The 18,803-nt window shown below is 35.9% G+C and overlaps 1 protein-coding gene across 1 annotated transcript in view; it reads right to left on the reverse strand.

The window, feature by feature from the left end:
* cmet (CENP-meta) overlaps window positions 1-11,075 on the reverse strand; it is a 370,306-nt gene extending 359,231 nt beyond the window's left edge. The window contains exons 1-2 of the mRNA XM_090393925.1: window positions 11,026-11,075; window positions 6,980-7,083 (exon numbers count right to left, since the gene is read on the reverse strand). Of these exons, the coding sequence (XP_090250051.1) occupies window positions 6,980-7,083; window positions 11,026-11,075 (154 nt within the window). The remainder of the gene's footprint in view (window positions 1-6,979; window positions 7,084-11,025) is intronic.
* Window positions 11,076-18,803: the final 7,728 nt, after the last annotated feature.

Raw genomic sequence — 18,803 nt, forward strand, 5'->3', positions numbered from 1 at the left:
TTTACAGCCCTACAGATATCAAAACAGAATTCTACCTTAGACCACTCAAGTAAGCATGTCCATAGGAATTGCTTCTATGGTTGCTATTATTCTATGGCACTGGTGGGCAAGAGACCGGAATTTTTCTTGATGCACAATGTCTTTTACACAGTAGTTGCATGAAGTTGTTCACAAGAGCATGCTTCATATAAACTGTAGCTTGTTCATGACATCCAGCACCTACTGAGGTACTGGATGTAATGAACTTCCAGCCACAAAGAGTTCAGTTTGTGACCACCATGTTATAACCTCATTGTTGAACATGACAAGTACCTCGAGAGCTTTTTTTTTTTTTTTCTGATGAGGCAACATTTAATGTGCATGGAGTTGGGAGTAACCATAATTGTTGGGTGTGGGGATCAGAAAATCCACATGAACTGGTGGAGTTTGTCCATAACAGTCCAAAAGTCAATGTCTGGTGCAGCATAATGCATGATCGCATTGTTGAGCGATTTTTTTTCCATGAGCAGTCAATTACAAGTGTGGCATACCTAATATGCTAGAGAACTTTGTGTTTCTGCTGAAACTGATAATGTGGAGGGCCTCATTTTCCAACAGGATAAAGCCTTGCCACATATGCAGTGATTGGGCAGAGCGTGCTCAACAATCAATACATTGAAAAATGTATAGGAGGTCCCATTTGCTTGGCCACAATGCAGTCCCAATTTGACTCCAACGGATTTCTTCTTTTGCAGCTACATAAAAGACTGTGTATCAAGAAAAATAACAGTCTTTTGCCCACCTGCACTATAGAATCACAGCAACCATAGAAGCATTCCTATGGATATGCTTACCCAAGTGTGAACTGAGGTAGAATTCAGTTTTGATGTCTGCAGGGTTGTAATTCTCTGGCCAGTTTGTCATTTATAGAGGAAGAGGAGGTGACTAAGTTTCCAGACAGGTAATCCTGCTTTAGCATGAGACCAGCTAACTCACCTTCAACTGAAAACTCTTTGTAAAGATTCTTCACGTTTTGGATGTGATTCAAACTCAAGTCTTTCAATTCAAAGGTAAGTCACATCATCCTGAGGACTGCATAACCCAATCATTTTAATAACTGTTGCTGTGTCAGCAAGTTTTCCTATACATAACTGCTCTGCTAATTTAAACAATACAAAATCTAAGCTACTGTTCCCTACAAAATTTATTATTATTAAGAGAGACCTCCAGGGAGTAAGGGACTCATCAAGGGAGGCCACATACTACATGCACTAGCTATCATACTTATTCTTGAATTCATCCACACTGCTTGCACATACCACATCCAACAGCAATCCATTCTAATCATGCACTACCCTATGAGGGAAAAATCTTGCCCTCACCCTCTTCTTAGCAACATTCATTCTCAGCTTCCAAGGATGCCCTCATATCCTTTCCCCACCCACCATAAAATGAAAAATTCCATCAACTGAAATCCTTTATGACTCTTTCAGAAGTTTGCATGTCCTCAATCATATCCTCCCATTTCTTCTGTTTGCTAGTGTCTACGGTCTACAAATTCTCAATTTGTCTTCATAATCAGTATTCCACAATCCTGATATAATTTTTCACACTCTCCTTTGCAGTGGCTTTGCTGTATTAGAATCGGAACCAAAATCACGGAAACCAGGAACCAAACTTGCAAACAATAGTCCAAGTAAGGGCTTATCAAGGCCTTGTAAACAGACAAAATGACATCCTTATCCTTACATGTTAAAGTTCATTTAAGCATTGCAATTATTTGAGTTGTATTTGCAATCTTTGCTACATGGCCCATGAACTTCAACTTCTTATTTACTAAAACTCCAAGATCCCTAGCCTGATCAGTTTCTTCTAGTATAATCCCACCAATATAATACAACACTGGATATCTAATCATGCCAAAATGCATGACTTGATCACTGTGAAAGAGTATCACTATCAAATCCTTCCCAACATCATTAATGTACAGACTGAATAACAATGGACAATGGACTGATCCTTGTGGTACACCACGAGATGCTTTAAATCTTGCTGACTCATATCTCTTGTATACCACTTTTTGATATCAGTCAGTCAGTCATCCTCTTAACCACACTAATATTATATTATATAATCCGACCCACATTCTCCAATTTATACAACAGTCTTCCATGCTGAATTCTGTCAAAAACCTTAGCAAACAAAAGTATCATGGGTGTATCCATTTCCCTTGTCCTCAATGGCAACATTGCCAGCCTGGCTGGCCGAGTGGTTAGTGTATCCGCTCCCCAGCCAAAGGGCTGCTGGTTCGAATCCTGCCGTGGGCATGGATGTTTGTGATTGTTTGTGGAAATACTAGTGGTGGTGGTGGTGGTGGTTGGCGATAGATGATGTTGGTGTAATTGTGGTCAGTTGGTGAATTGTGAGTGGTGGAGACAGAGTTAGTAGATGCCCTCCCTCGATGAGTCTCTGGACTCCCTGGAGGTGACAAATAATAATAATAATTATTATTGTTATAGAATGTAAGCAAGTTGCTAAAACATGAACTTTCCTTAGTAAACCCATGCAGTTCATTGCAATGTATAGATTCACTGTCAACCCATTTGTGAATGCAAGCCTAACCAATTTTTCCAAAATCTTCACCACTACTCCAGAAATACTGATTAGTTGAAGTTAGATACATTGGTTTTGCACCACTAATGTGCAATGGGATTACAATACATTCTTTAATTTCCTGCAGAATCTTCCCTATTCTGAGACTCATATTAAACAGCCTGGTCAAAGGAATTGCCAGTTCAGCTGAACACTCTTTTAGCACGTGCTGATATCCAACCAGCTCTAATACCCCCAGAGTTTCTTCATTCATTAAAGAGGTAGCAGTCAACTCAATGTTGCATACAACAGGTTGATAGCTTTTAGCAAAATGGGCAATCATTAGTTGAACAACCTCTTCTACAACTGTCACCCTCACTCCATCTGCATTCAGAAGTTATTCTTTCATATGCACTTTCTTTTATTTGCAGCATATCGATAGAATTCTCATGGGCTGTCTTAGCTTGAGGAGCCAGTTTTTTTTCATACTCAGACCTAGCTTTCCATATAACAGTTGGGACTCTTCTGGTCTGGTGCTTATAATTTTCATAACGGACATCTTTATGCAGACCGTATTCCTTCTATATCATCTGTTTCTTACAAATCTCTTGCTTAATAAGGTTACACATCCATATGACTCCTACCCTATTTATTCTTCGAATTCTTGGGGCACATTCTGATATTGCATTGTTTTAGCATTTTTTAATGCATGCGAAGCATGCATTGTCAATATTCTTCCCATCCAGCAACCGATACCATTCCACTGAACTCAGTATACTCCTCGGTTGGTCATAATTTTCCTGTTTTGTAATTCAGCATGTAACCCTTTCTGAATGGCACATTCATAAACTCTTAGTCACTTCCCAAGTGAATACTGCATGATCACTGTCACCAACCAGAGGCAGAATAGTTGTCTTTAACTGAAACACCCTCAAACACTATAATCAAATCTAACACTCTTTGACGTTGAGTTCCTTGTCACATGATTCTTAGGAAGTTGTCCCACAACTCAATAAATTTAGTTTCATTCTTCTCATGAGATTTTACTGCTACCCAATCAATATTTCGATAAGTCACCCATTATGATTACTCTTTTCGTGCCCATCATCTCTATTTGGTGATGCATTTCTTCATCACTAGCAACTGATCCACCAGGTCTGTAAGAACACCCCACTATGTATTTGATCTTATTAGCTTCCACCTCACATGAGATGGCTTTAATTTCACTGCCACATGAAATACTGTTATTAGTACCACAATCATAGTTCTCAACACTACTGGATTCAAGTAATCCAATATTAGCAGAATGCCCCTCCTCTCCTGTATCCTTCCTAAAAATACTGTACCCTTTACACTTGATTTAGTATGTCTGATTCTGATAGCCAGGTCTCAGTAATGCCTACGATCCGAGGTCCCAACATACTGACCAAGGAACAAACACTACCTCTTTGTTTCTGATACTCCTAGCATTCGTATAAAGACATAATAAGCAACTTGTATTTTCTTTTTTGTATACTCTTGTCTGCAGTCAGTCTGCATGACACGGTTGGATATCTCTCCATATTCTTGCCAATTTATTACCATATTCTGAAAATAACAATGAAAACAGATAGCTTATCAGTAAATGAAGTGCACATCATACATACCAGAATCTGCTAGCGTTTACTACAGTAATTACAGATAAAAATACACAACATCTTCATAACTGCTAGCTTGGTTGGCCAAGTGATTAGTGTATCCACTCTCCAACCAACAGGCTACAGGTTCAAATCCTGTTTACGCTTGTCTTGAGGTAGGGATGAATTTCATTGTCTGGTGTGAGACCACTAACTGCTTATTGGAGTCCTGAAGTGGCTTAAAAAAGTTCCATGTTTGATCTCTAGAGTAGGGTTTCCTGATTAAAAAATAAATGGGGAAAAAAGAAATAAAAATATATATAATTAATAAAAATGAGAAAAAAATCCTTAGTCCACCCATGGTATGAAAATATTATACGTTTGTAAAAACCTTTCATGAGTGGAAGCCACATAAAAAAAAATTATCAGGTGATGACAGCTTACTGGCTACTTGGATAAAATTAATTACAAGACTTGACTGGTCACTAGAATACAAAGTGGGGGAAATAAAAACCTTACAATGTTTAAATTATCATAAGAAAAGCAATACATAAAACTTGACAGTTGAAATTTTTAGTCAAGATTGCATCTTCACTTACAACTGCCTAAATAGTTGAAGGTTACTCGTTTTAATAATGTCCCATTCAAGATGCAGCTGATATTTTCAGTGCTTCTGCCTATATTCTCTTCATTCTGATTTTCATAATAAATTTGAAACAGAAATAATTCAATTTAGTTGAGGAATCCTATAGAATTCACCTGGATTTATTTAAAAGTATAAATTCATCTGTATGAAGTAAAGAGTTCAGTGGAATATCTCCAATTCTGATATCCATAGCTATTGCTATAGGTCCAAGAAAGACTATTTTTGGAATCAGCATTAGCCATGAAACAATCCTCTAAGCTCAACAAGTATAGCTGCAGCAATTTGCCAAAGATCTGGGAGACAATCATTCTAAAACTTTTAGCTTTAATTTTCTGAAGTTTGTTTTTATTTGATCAGACATTAGAGAGTTCAGTTCATTTTCAGTCACAATTTGAATTGTTTCTGATAATCGATAGAGTGCTGTGTGCTTTTACCAATTATAATTTGTGCTCTAAAGATTTTAGAAATCAAGCACAAGATTAGTAAGTTCAAGTAATTATCTTCTTCTGGTGGCATAAAGCACTTATGAAAAACCACTAACACTTACACCTGTTATGTGATATTATGGTCTTTTTTTTAACATCACTTTTTTTTTTATTCACAAATGTCTAGTGGTTGAAACTCTTCAGTTTTGAAGGCTTTAAACTTGACAAAGATTTTTGATTTCATAATGCACTCTGGTGTTAAATTGGAAGAAGCAAAATGTACAAAGATGGAAGGCACAGTGATGGGAAGTCTTTTTCCACTCACACTGGCAAACCACTATTCAGAACACTTTCGAGGGTGTTGAAAAGTTCGCGGCCTAACAATGAAAAAACTAGTTCATAATTTCAAAATTATTTTTATTTTTCAACATAATCTCCCTTAAGGCTAATACATTTATTACAGATGCTCCAGCACCATTATCCCATCCCTGTAGCAGTTTTCAGTAAGATATGCAAAATATCCCTCTACAGCTGCAATCACCTCTTGATTCGAAGAAAAATGCTGACCAGCGAGGAAGAGTTTTAGTTTTGGGAAGAAATAAAAGTCAGAGCCCAAATCTGAGGAATAGGGTGGATGTTCCAACAATTCAAGGCTGGTTTGGCCGCGTTTAAACTTGGCAGTCATTTCTTAATTGTCGAAAATGAAGGAGAAGAGTGCCCATAAACTTTTATGAACTTTGAATGAATTTCTTTGGCATTAAACCTTCTTTTACAAAGAATTTTATAACAGCATGATACTCGATTTTATCCATTTCAAGGGATACAGATAACACATTTGTTTAAGACAGCTGTATAAAACAAACTACTTGATAGAATAACTTGCAATTTCACATGGATACTTATGACAGATGTATCAACTTAGGAAAAAAAAAAAAGAAAAAAAAAATCGTGCCAATAATGTTACCATCTATGGTCAAGGCCAAGAACTTTTCAGACCACCCTTGTACAAAAGAGTTCCTGTTCTCATTTCATCCAGACATCCACAACTTTATTTCTAAATCTGTTGGACAATCGTTTGGCTATTTGGCTACATTCAAAAAATACAATGATCCTCTAAGAACAGATGAATAACCCGCATTTCTGAGTAACATTGGGTGAAAATTCAGCCTTCCGAAGCATCTTGCTTTTCCCGTCTCCCTGAAGCATTTTGACAGATGTCTGCCACAAACACACTTTCACCAGTAGATATATGCAACATAATTCAACACATCAAGATCTTGTTCACGCTCATGCCTTCATTTCCTCTTTACCTTTACCAGAGGAAATGGACACTATAAAATTGGTAAAACAATTCAATGAGATTAACATCTCAGGATGATTCAATGTACTGCAGATTCTTGTAAATCCACTACTGACTGTACAGTTCCTATTTCTTGAATTCTAATCTTACTCCTATGTTCATTCATATCAATGAAATTCTATGTTCTTATCAAACACCCCAGATAAACTTTTACCATTGTCTCTTCTGTGTGTTTACCATGTACTTTGTAAATGCTACCTTTTGTGCTAAGATGAATGTGACAAAAGATCTAAACTAAATTCATTAAGTTATAAATTTGAATTTACTTATTGTATCACTGATGAACTGTCAGATACAGTCTGAAATACTCGTGCATAAAATCCCCATGAGTTCACTTCAAATGTATAAGCAAGAAACTTACCAAATACAAAGCTAAATGGCAGCATTTGTCCATCACTACCAATTTGAAAGATAGTATTCCCATTTTCTACTTTCCAATGACTGACAGATCCCAGTTTTTTTTCTCTGGAATGATAAAGAAATGATAATTAACTAAAAATGATAACACATGAAATTTCTAAAAAAAACCATACTGTATTTGCTATCCAAGTCAATCATCATTTTGAAATTTGTTCTCAAGTCTTGACTAATTTAGTTCTTAAAGGTATTTTTTTTTTTTAATGATTTCTTTTAAACTATACTGTTTTTCACCTATATACTTAACTTATGTTATTAGACAAAAAATATGAGAAATGCTTGATGACCTGTGATTAAGCTTAAAAAATCTTCATGGTATTATTACAACATTTCTGAATGTTTACTTTAAATTCTTTGAAGAATTTCCTGTTTGAACAGTTATCCTGCACCCTAAAGGAACAGGAATGGTGTTTTTCAGTTCATGTCTGGAAACATTCAGCTTGCTATTGATAATCTAAACATTAGCTCTCATAGTACATTTCAATCATGCAAACTAATTATCAGTGATCAGTGTGAAACATATAAAACAATGCATCATCCACCTGTTGTTACAGCACTATATCAAAGTACATATTTCTGCTATTTCTTTGAATCTCTATCATGTTCAGGGCTCAAAAAAATGTGCTTGTCAGATTTCCTGTAAAATATTGTCATTATTTTTAGGTGACGAGTATCAAAAAAAACAGGAATTTCACTTTGTTAATCACCAGCTTTATTTACATAATGCTAATTCTGTTTAATGTTGTAAATAGTTTTTTTTTTGTATTCACCTTACTTATTGCAACTACTAGAGAGTATCAGTCATAAATACCTGTTTTGTAGAATGAAGAAATAATTAAATATGTAGCTTGTTTACTTAATTAGACAGTTCCTATTCTTGAATTGTCTCCTCCTTTCTATTGTTATTCAACACTACTCCAACCCCAACATACACACTACACAAAATTAACAAAATACTCATTGAACAATTCCAATATATCTTGTCGCTCAACTTCAGCAGATATGACCCATGTTCCATCTCTAGCAACTAAAGTAAAGCCTTCTGTATTCACCCTTTCTTCTACTAGCAAAAAACACTAGCATCTCTAAGGTTTTGCTTTACTGCTTCAGCTGCTCAACTCCTGCAACTAAATCGAGGGGTACTCAGTTCTTTATATCTTTTACACATCATCCTCGTTCTCAGAAGCTTCTGCATAATTCCATAATTCATCCATTTCACTCCTACTTTATTTATCCTATTAACTTTAAGAATGCGATCTGACATTATCATAATTAATTGATTCTGGACCAAGTCACAGGTACTGGTGATTTCTCTCCCTTTCATCTGATATCAAGCCACTGTATATCACCAATCTGTTTTCCTAATTGAACGTCTCCTGTGCTGCAATTCCACACATCTCTCTCTTGTTCTATAAAACTATAAAGCTTGCACCTGCCTAGACATGATCATTCCCCCAAATGACTGCATTATGGTGACATTTCCTATCATCACCGTATAAGACAACTTTACTATTATTAAGAGAGATCTCCAGGGAGTGAGGAACTAATCAAGGGAGGACATACTGTTTGAAGCTTTTTCACTTGGTTATACTAAAAATTATATAATTTGGTTTAATCTTTTATCCAAGTGTAAGCAAACAAAGTTTGTGCTTGAAGTATCTTCAGGACAGCAACTCGTGGGAAAGGTGACTGACTTCACATCACTTACCTTAGTACCCCATAATGCAATGCACATCTCCTTGCAGACATGTATAATGCTATGCATTATGGGAAGGGTCACTACCCAGACTGGGTTCGAGCTTTATTGAGATTTCAGCCTATTCAAATCATTCAGCAAGTACTGCATATCAGCAGCACTCCTTATTACACTATCTTTGCATCAATAAGCAAACTGCTGTATGTCGCATGTTAAATCCTTCTAAATGTCATTAATGTACAGATTGAATAACAAAGGACCAAGGACTGATACTTGAGGCACACTGGTTGCCTTGAATCTTGCAGATTCACCCCACTCCAAATGCACGACTTTTTGATCCCTTGTTTAACACAGCGGTAACATTATTATAGAATGTGAGCTAGTTACTAAAACATGACCTTCCCTTAGTAAACCCATGCTGTTCATTACAAAGTACATTCTCTGTCAACCTATTTCTGAATGTGAGCCCTAACCTACTTTTCCAAAATCTTCACCACCACTCGAGATACTGATTGTTTGATAGTTGGATAATCAGTCTTTGCACCACCCTTGTGCAATGGGATTGTCATAAATTCTTTCTGCTCTTGTGGAATATTCCCTGTTCTGAGACACAAATTATATATCCTGGTAAAAGGAATAGCCAGATCAGCTGAACACTCTTTTAGCATCCATGCTGATATCTAGTCAGTTCCTATTGCAGACTTCTTATTCAGTTTGTGCAACAGCTCTTGTACTTCCTCCTCATAAAGTGAAGAAGCAGCAGTGAGTTCAATGTTGCATATACCATGTTGATAACTTTTAGCAATATGGCTACTCATTAGTTGAACAATCACTTGTGCATCAGTCACCTGCATACATCTGTATTCAGTAGAGTTATTCTTTCAAATTCATTCTTTCTGCTACTTGCATAATAATGACAGAATTCTTTTGGGTTGTCTTTAATTTGCAGAGCCAGTTTCTTTTCATACTCAGACCTAGCTTTCCATACATGTGTGACTCTTCTGGCATGCTGCTTATAATTATCATAACTGACATCATGCTTATGCTTTCTCATCTTTTTTTTTGTACCTTTTATGAAACTCTTGCTTAATTAGATTACACATCCATTTCACTCATACTCTGTTCTTCTATCTCTAGGGACACATTCTGATATTGCATCATTTAAGTATTTTTTAAACACTTCCCATTCATGTCGATACCCTTCCCGTCCAACAGCTGGATACCATGGTACAGAACCCAGCATACTCCTCAGTGGTCATAATTTCCTGCTTTGTAGTTCAGCATGTTACCTTTTTTGAGCGGAACATTCATAAACTTAAAAATCTCACACTAGTCCCGCATGTTGCTTCACCTACATACTGCACAAGATAGCTATCCCTAAAAAGATGAAGGAATTCAACCTTCTTAGTCAAATGTTATTTCCTGATTCCAATGCTTCCATAGTTAAAGTTGCTGATTACTATCATGCTTCTGTCCCTCACTAGTCTCATCTGTTTACATGTCAGAGTAGTCCCCCTCTGCATATAGCAACACTAATATCTAAAATTCATGGCTTCAAAGCTCACACCAAATGGCCTCAAAAGTATTATCAAGTTCTACATGGAAAGGACACAGCACTTCATTTGGAACTTGAAGAAAAGTAATCAGTGATATTCCTGCCGCCTTTTATCTTTTCTCTCTTTTCAAAAAATGTTATAACCTCAAATCTACACCTCACTGACGTCAATGATATCCTTCCCATCCAATCAAGCTTGCAAATTGAACTCTTATTCCTAATAACTCTTGCACTGGTGTATAAGCACAGCTGTTTACTCCTGGTTTCCCTTTCCTTTTACAATTCCTTATCCCATCATGACTCTGCTGCTCTCAATGAGGCCATTATGCATCCTTATCTTGCCTTCACTCTTTACCTCATACCAATTCTGGTAGCTTACTCTCACAATCCCATTGTCTACTTTTAATTTCCCTGAGCAACATATTCTCCTCCTCTCATCAATGATCTTGCCAGCCTCTTTCACTATCACTTTCACTCAAATGCAAACCATCTGCAGCAAACAGCTCAACTACCTTCCAATTTATTCCATTTGTACTTATTTATACTTCAATAATATAAGTAACATGACTTGTGTTTAGATTTTTTTTTATTATTTTTATTTTCCATTTGCCATCTAAAAACTATACTTCATACACCTGAAATGTTTTAATGGATATCCAAACAGATAAAACTGTTAAAAGATTAAAGCTAAAAGAAAATTTCACAATACTGCACCACCTCACTATAATGAACAACATACCTTTCAATAAGCTGACGTACACGAACAGACACTTTAATATTATCAGACATCATCCTAAACAGAAAAGATATTATTAAAAAAAAGTCTCATAAATGATAAAAATCACACGTTTAAAGGTCTATTATAGGCTACAATAAAATGCTATATTTTTCATATTTCTGATGACAATATATAAAAATATCAGATTCCTAACATCTAACCTTTATTAAATATTAAGCATTATTAATTACATCAATCATTAAATGAAAGAAAACTGGCTGGAGGGAAGCTGAACTGGTGGCTCAGGATAGAGGTATTTGTAACAAACGAATCTTGGCATTATATGCCATGAGTCAAGAAGAGAATAATTAAGCAAATAGTGCTTACTTTGCTTTGGATGGATATATCTTAATAAAATTTAGCATTGAAGATTTTTGCTAAAATTTGTACAATTATTTTAATTTTGGTTTAAACTGAGTAGTAGAATTTACGTAAAACTCTTCAAAATGATAGATTATCAATTTAGTTGAAAATATGCTATTCAATCAATCAACCAACCGTCTGTGGGTAAAATGTGATATAAATGGTTCTGAAAGAAAGTATGGATGGATGCAACATGTATTAACCAATTTTGTAACTCAGGGTGAGACCGCTGCCTTGTTTACTTGATGCTTGAATTGGATTGAAAAATTTTCTTGTTTTGTCTATAGAGCAGGGTTTCTGCATTACCTAATCCAAGTCTACCCACGGTAATAATACTAATCTTATGTTGTGCAGCTAGCAAGAGAAAGAATGACCGAAGAAGAAATTATTCTAGAGTTGTTCAGTGATCATTTTACTAAGGTTTTTCATACTAATGGTAATGATACTATTCTAAGGAAATAGGAAATTGATGAATCAATACTTCAACTCAGTTCTTTGAAGATGAATGATGTTGAAGTTTATGACAATTCTGCTGACTCCGTTGTTCAATGAGAGTCTAATGTCTTCAACAATTCCTAATGAGTGGAAAGAGAACAAGATTGTTTTCAACCTTTATGGAAAACAGATTTCAAATTACAGAGCAGTTTGCATTTCTGGAGTGGATGTTAAGGTCTTGGAGAAATAAGTTAGGAACAGAATACAGGATTGGGTGGATAAAGAAAAGACTGTGTAGAGGTCAACGTGGGTTTGTTAATGGGAGGGCTTTTACCAATTTACTTACATTTTATAATAAGGTGACTACAATTCTGGATAGGGGTGATTCATATATAGTGATACTTTTTGGATTTTGCAAAAGCATTTGACAGGCTATCATATAATAAATTGGTGTATAAGTTATAGCAAATGGGATTGGAAAATCAGTTGGTTGATTGGATAGCAAACTGGCTTTTTACTCAAAATCAAACGGTGATGTGTAGAGGAGCCATGTCTCTCAGGAGGAGAGCTACCAGCAGAGTCCAGCAGGGCTCTGTTCTAGGACTACTGTTTAATTTGTTTGTTAATAATATTGAGAATGGTTTGTAAGCAGACGTTCAGCTATTTGCAGATGATGCTAAGTTCGTAAATTTTATTAGGAATGATGCAGATGTATTAGTGCTTCAGAGCAATTTGAATAAAGTGACTATGTTAGATGACAAATGGGGATGTCAATTTAACACCAGTAAATGTGAGGTTTGCACTTTGGATCTCAAAAAAGTAAATCTGCATATCATATTGGGAACGTGGTATTACAGAGGAAGCAAGGGATCTTGGGATATTGGTGGATAAAGAATTGAAGTTCAAGGGACATATTGCAAAAATGATAAAAAAACAACAAAGAAATGCTAGATACTAAGAACACTGCCAAGTAGAGATGACGATGTCGTCATTTTGCTGTAGGAGACTTTGATTACACAACATTATGACTACTTTAGCTGCCATCCTGACAACAAGCACCTGTTTTGTTGTCATATATATATATATATATATATATATATATATACTGCTAATTTAATGTTTTGATGAAATTTTCTCTTATTCCATATACAGGAATCCCTCATTATACGTGATCTCACTTTATGCATTTTCGCTATGATGTGATTTTAAAAAGTTAATTTCAAAAATTGCAACTGGTAGCAATTCTGCAGCCACCCTGTGCGTGGTCACGTGACTTTGTGTGAGCGCCGCTTTGACAAGGCTGTATCGTGCTGCATGTCAGTCTCACAGCATGTGTAGAACTAGTAAGCTCCATTGTTTAAGTCTTCTGCAACACAAACATTATGGAAAAAAGAAGCAATTCTGACCAAAATATTTCCAAGACTAAAAAACAGAGAAAAGCTATAACACTGGAGAAAAAATTAGAAGTTATGAAAAGGTATGAAGGTAATGAGCGCACAGTCGACATAGTCAGAGCTACAGGAATTTCAGAATCAACTTTAAGAACAATAAGAAATCAAGCAAAGAAAATAAAAGAAAGTTGTAAAAGGGTGACGAGAATGTCAACAACTAAGATAACACACCAATAATGGAGAAATTGGAAAGGATGTTGGCCCAATGGATTGGGCATGAAAATCAATGTGCTATTCTGTTATCCACTTTGATTATCCAGGCTAAAGTGAAAAGTTTGTTTGATGATTTGAATGCTATAGATCTTGATCCTAAAGTGCAATCTTTTGCTGCAAGTGCTGGGTGGTTTGAACGTATTTGAACGTTTCACTTGCAGCAAAAGTGCAATCTTTTGCTGCAAGTGCAGAGTGGTTTGAACGTGTTTAAACGTTTCAAAGTGCGACATGGATTCCACAATCTCAAGCTGACTGGCAAGGCTGCGGGAGCTGATGTTGTTGGGAGTTTGCTGCTGAGAACTTTACAGCAAAATTTCTAAGTGTTCAGGAACATGGTCATTTGTCTCAGCAAGTGTTCAATTTCGATGAAATGGGGTTGTTCTGAAAGTGTACGTCTAGAAGAACATTTCTATTGGTTCAAGAAAGAGGGCCCCAGGTTTTATAGCTTCCAAGGACCGTCTCACTTTGCTGTTAGGAGGATATGCATCTGGAAATCATAAAACTAAACCACTGATGGTTTATCACTCCAAAAACCGACGCGCACTCAAGGGCTACTCAAAGGAGGATTTGCCTGTTGTATGGCGGTCAAATAAAAAAGCATGGATTACAGGAGCTGTGTTTGAGTCCTACTTTTGCAATGAACTGCGTCATGAATTGAAGGCTTATTGTGAATAAGCTATAAAGGATAAACGTACCCTTCAAAATTCTTCTGCTTCTGGACAACGACGCACCAGAACATCCTCCAAGCATCGCTGAAATTGATGAGAATATCAAAGTTATTTTTCTGCCACCAAACACAACATCCCTCATTCAACCCATGGATCAGGGTGTTATTGCAACTTTCAAGAGTTATTATCTCTGCAGAACATTTTTGCAGCTAGTTCAAGCTACATGTACCGACGGTGAATATAAAATTTCAGTGAAAGAATTTTGGAAGAAATATGATATAAAAATGGCAACTGACAACATTTGAGAGGCATGGACAGAAGTTAAGCAGTCCTGCATGAAGAGAGTTTGGAAGAAAATTTGGCCTGGAGTTTCTGATTCTAATGATTTTGATCCTGAAGGTGAGCTTGCCATCGCAAGACATGACATAGTTAAAATGGCAAAATCTGTTGGATTTGAGAATGTAGATGAGACAAATGTGGATGAACTGCTCGAGTCCCACTCATCAGAGCTCACTAATGAAGATTTTCTGAAAATGGCTCCTGACTTTCAACATGAATGATGAAAGTCAGGAGCCCATTGTTGTTGCGCCCATCAAACAGCATTCAACAAAACAAATCACTGAATTTTTTAAACACATTGACACAATAAACACAATGCCATCAGAATAATTGAAGAAAATGATCCTAATGAGACTAGAAGAGGCAAAGTTGAGAGAAATTCAGAGTTCTTTGACTTGCCACAAAGAACTCTATAGAGAGGGGAAGGCTGCCAGTCAGCTGAGTCTCGACTGTTTCATTAAAAAAGTTGAAGATCATCCTATCATCCTAGGGACTTCAAGAGAGTGATGATCCAGACTCACCAGACCCAGTCCATTCATTATCCAATTGAAGACTGTCAGAAGTATGTAGTGTTTAGGTGTTTATGACATTGTATTAATTAAATTCATTCATCCAGACATTCATTCATTAAAATTTGTGTGTTTTGCTTATAAGTTTAAATAATTCATTCATTAAAATTTCTTTTGCTCACAGGTGTAAAGTTTTAATTTTTTTATCCTTCTGAAGAAACCCCTATCCCTATCTCACCCATGCTAAATTCAACTCACTTTACGTGATTATTTCATTTCATAGAACCAATTAATCACGTAAAGCGAGGGGCACATGCAACTTAATTGGCTCTCCAGTTAAACCATGTAGACTTTGTTATCCCGTAATATTTTCCATTTAATTTGCCACCTAAAAACTATACTTTAAATAGCTGAAATGTTTTATTTTCTATAAGTTTTTCCATTCAGGACACAGCTGATGTTTTTAATAAACTTATTATGCTGCTGATTTACATATGAAATTTGCAACAACAGATATTCAATTAAAAGAATTCTGAAAGTCTAAATAAATTCACTTGTAATGGATTTATTTAAGAGTACAGTGTAAAGAGATGAGTTTAATTATACCTGACAAAAAAAAATTATATTCTTGTTTGTTTTATACTTTTACTCAAACATGAGTAAACAAAAGCTTATGTGTATAGCATCTTCACAACTAGGCTTTACAAAGGCAACTGGCTTTGCATCAAATTGACCCATAATGCACAATACACCTTTTGGATGTGTATATTGCCATGTTTTATGGCAATGCTCACTAAAAATATAATTCCTAGTCAGGTATAATTTTACCTTGTAACAAGCAAAAAACTTACAACTACAGGTGAATTTAATAACTCCAATTTTAATAAAAGGTTTAATGCCACCTTCTTTCATAATGTGAACAGATGATGAATAATAATGGAAACAGCAACAGACATTTGTCTCATACCTGATTTTATATCAAGCCATTTACCTACATCATTCTACCTTCTCATGTTGCAGCCTGTTTCCCCAATATTCCTAGTGTAAAGTTTTCCCTCCCAGTAATTTTGCTTTTTCATGCTAAAAAACAGGCAAACCACCTAGACTGAAGAACACACAATTAACAGTCTTAATACACTGTACAGATAAGATTAACTGTCCTATCAGATCGTTAATTAGGTTTCCAAAACACCAAACTTCTCAAACATCCTTAATTTATCCTCATAACCAACATTGTAGTCTTGATATCATTTGTGTTATCTGTCCCAATTCTTCAAAATTTGGTGACCAAATCTGATCACGATAATTCAGATGTAGTCTCATCATGGCTTTTTACACTAAATCACATCTCTTATTTCTGTTGGTCAGTCTTAGCCTTGCAGCAATCTTCTAGGTTACCTTTATAATCTTTGCATTATATCCCCTTAACTTCAAATTTGCTACCCTAATAAAGTTCTGACAACAGAGTATGCAATTTCCCACAGGTATATCCATGTCATTGGATCTTAAGACATTGCATTTATTTCTTTACTCCCCTTTCCAGTATACCACAGGGGTCAACTCTTATGTTGGAGGTTTAATAGAGTGAAAAAGCAGTCAGAAAACTTTGAAACATTTAATTCTTCAAATATTTCATCTCAGTCAGAGACATTCAGGGAGTACAATGAGACCTATAACACATACACACAAAGGCAACACAAAACTAGGTGAAACACAGACAAAAGACAAGAGTCTCCTAAATAGGTGGGGTATCTGAGGCGTCATCTAGTTAGCATTTTATGTTTCACTTAGTTTTGTGTGTGTATTAGAAGTTTCCTGTTGTACTCCTTGAAGATGCCTCTATGACTGAGATGAAATACTGGAAGAACTAAAAAGTAGTTTTAATCTTTTCTAAGTATTGTTTCACTTCATTAAGCTTCCAAATGAGTTCTATCTAACAGATAAGCTTAGGTGTTGACGGTTATTCATGACTTTTTTTTTAATGGTATTAACAACACCAAACAATTTTATCAAAAGATGTTTAATTAACTGCTTATATTTTGCTGAATTTCAAATCAGCATCATCAGAGCACAACACACTTGTGCATGCAACAGTGAGTAAGTGAAACAATACAATTGAAATGGACAAAAGATCTAGTCCTATTTTGGTGCCCTCTAATGTTCTAAAAAACATTACAGCTATGTGGAAGTTGCTCTTAAGATAATAGTCTCCCAAATTTTTTGAAAATTAAAGCAACCATATTTGTTAAGGTTAGAATTATTCTTCAAAGCCATGGCTGACTCAAAAAATAATCCTTCAGATCTCTAACGACTCCTAAATAGCACATTTGTTTCCTTCTATCTAATCCTGTGTGCAGGAGTGTCCAAAGCATAGTCTGCCAGTCCTGACTTGCCATAGTAATAGTAGCAAATGCATTCTTTATGTTCTTCCAGGCAGATGTTAACTAATCTTCCTGTTTGTCCATAGTAGGCCAAGTCGCAGTCACAGGGAACCTCATACACTCCAGGGTGTACTAGAGGATGAAGTTTATCCTTAGGCGAGCAGATCAGGGTTACTAATATGACATGAGGTTTGAAAATGGTGCGAAGGCCATGTTTCATCAGTACTTCGGCTATCTTTTCTGATGTACCTCTGACATAGGGAATAGAAATGGTCATGTTGTGTTCTTGTGTATTAGGGGAGGTAGAAATAATGGGACTATGTAGAATTTTATCTATTTTGTAGGGATTGTAGCCATTGGCCAAGAACCACAGAGTTCTGTAGTCAGAGCTGTATCGTTAGAACAAATGGCTCTGGCTCTGTGTGTAAGTGTTTTTAAATGCTATATACTGTTGGACTGGATGATAATGTGATTGCTTATGTAGGTATCTTCCTGTGTGTGTGTGTTGGTTTTCTGTAAATGGAAAAAGATAGCAATTAAAAAGATAGTACTGCTTCATAAAGGTGACAGAATTCAAACGTCAAATTATAGGCCTATCTGTGTGTCAGTTGTTTCTTTAAATTGTTGGAGAGGTTGGTGAGAATCAGGATACAGAATTGGGTCGAAAACTAAGGTATTATCTTTGATGGACTGCATTTATTTGCTAAAGGAAGGTCATTCTTTAGTAATATACTTATTGCAATAAGGTGACAGCTTCACTGGGCAAAGGAAATGGATACACAGTAGTATAATTAATTATGCAAAGGCTTTTGATAGATTACTGCATGATAAGTTGATAGTCAAACAAGAGCGGATGGGGTTGGATATTAAATTAGTGCACTGGATAAGATATTGGCAATCTGATAGGTATCAGCCAGTTGTGTATGGGGGGTGTAATATCCCAGAAAAGGAAAGTCACTAGTGGTATGCCTCAGGGCTCTGTATTAGGGCCATTGCTATTTAACCAGTTAGATAATGATATTGAGAAAGATTTGAATGGGGTTATTGTTGTTTGCAAATGATGCAAAGTACTGAATTGTGGCCTTACAAGAATACTTGAGTGAATGGGCATGGAAGTAGGGATACCAGTTCAATGTTGCAAATTATAATGTTTTAAAATTTGGGAAACAAAGATGGGATGTAGAATTTAGATGGGAATATACTGTTCGAGGCAGAAGAAATAAGAGATCTTTGGGTGATGGTGGATAAGGATCTAAAATTTAGAGAAAACATCACAAATTTTAAGGACAACACAACGAATTCTTGGAATGATGCAGAAAACACCGACTTGTTGAAGTAAGGACATCCTTGTTCAATTGTAGAAGGCTCTGAATTAGGCCA

Source organism: Typopeltis vanoorti, chromosome 6 (genome assembly GCF_054136105.1).
Source record: "Typopeltis vanoorti isolate ZY-2024b chromosome 6, IOZ_Tvanoo_1.0, whole genome shotgun sequence".
In the NCBI taxonomy this organism is placed as follows: Eukaryota; Metazoa; Arthropoda; class Arachnida; order Uropygi; family Thelyphonidae; genus Typopeltis; species Typopeltis vanoorti.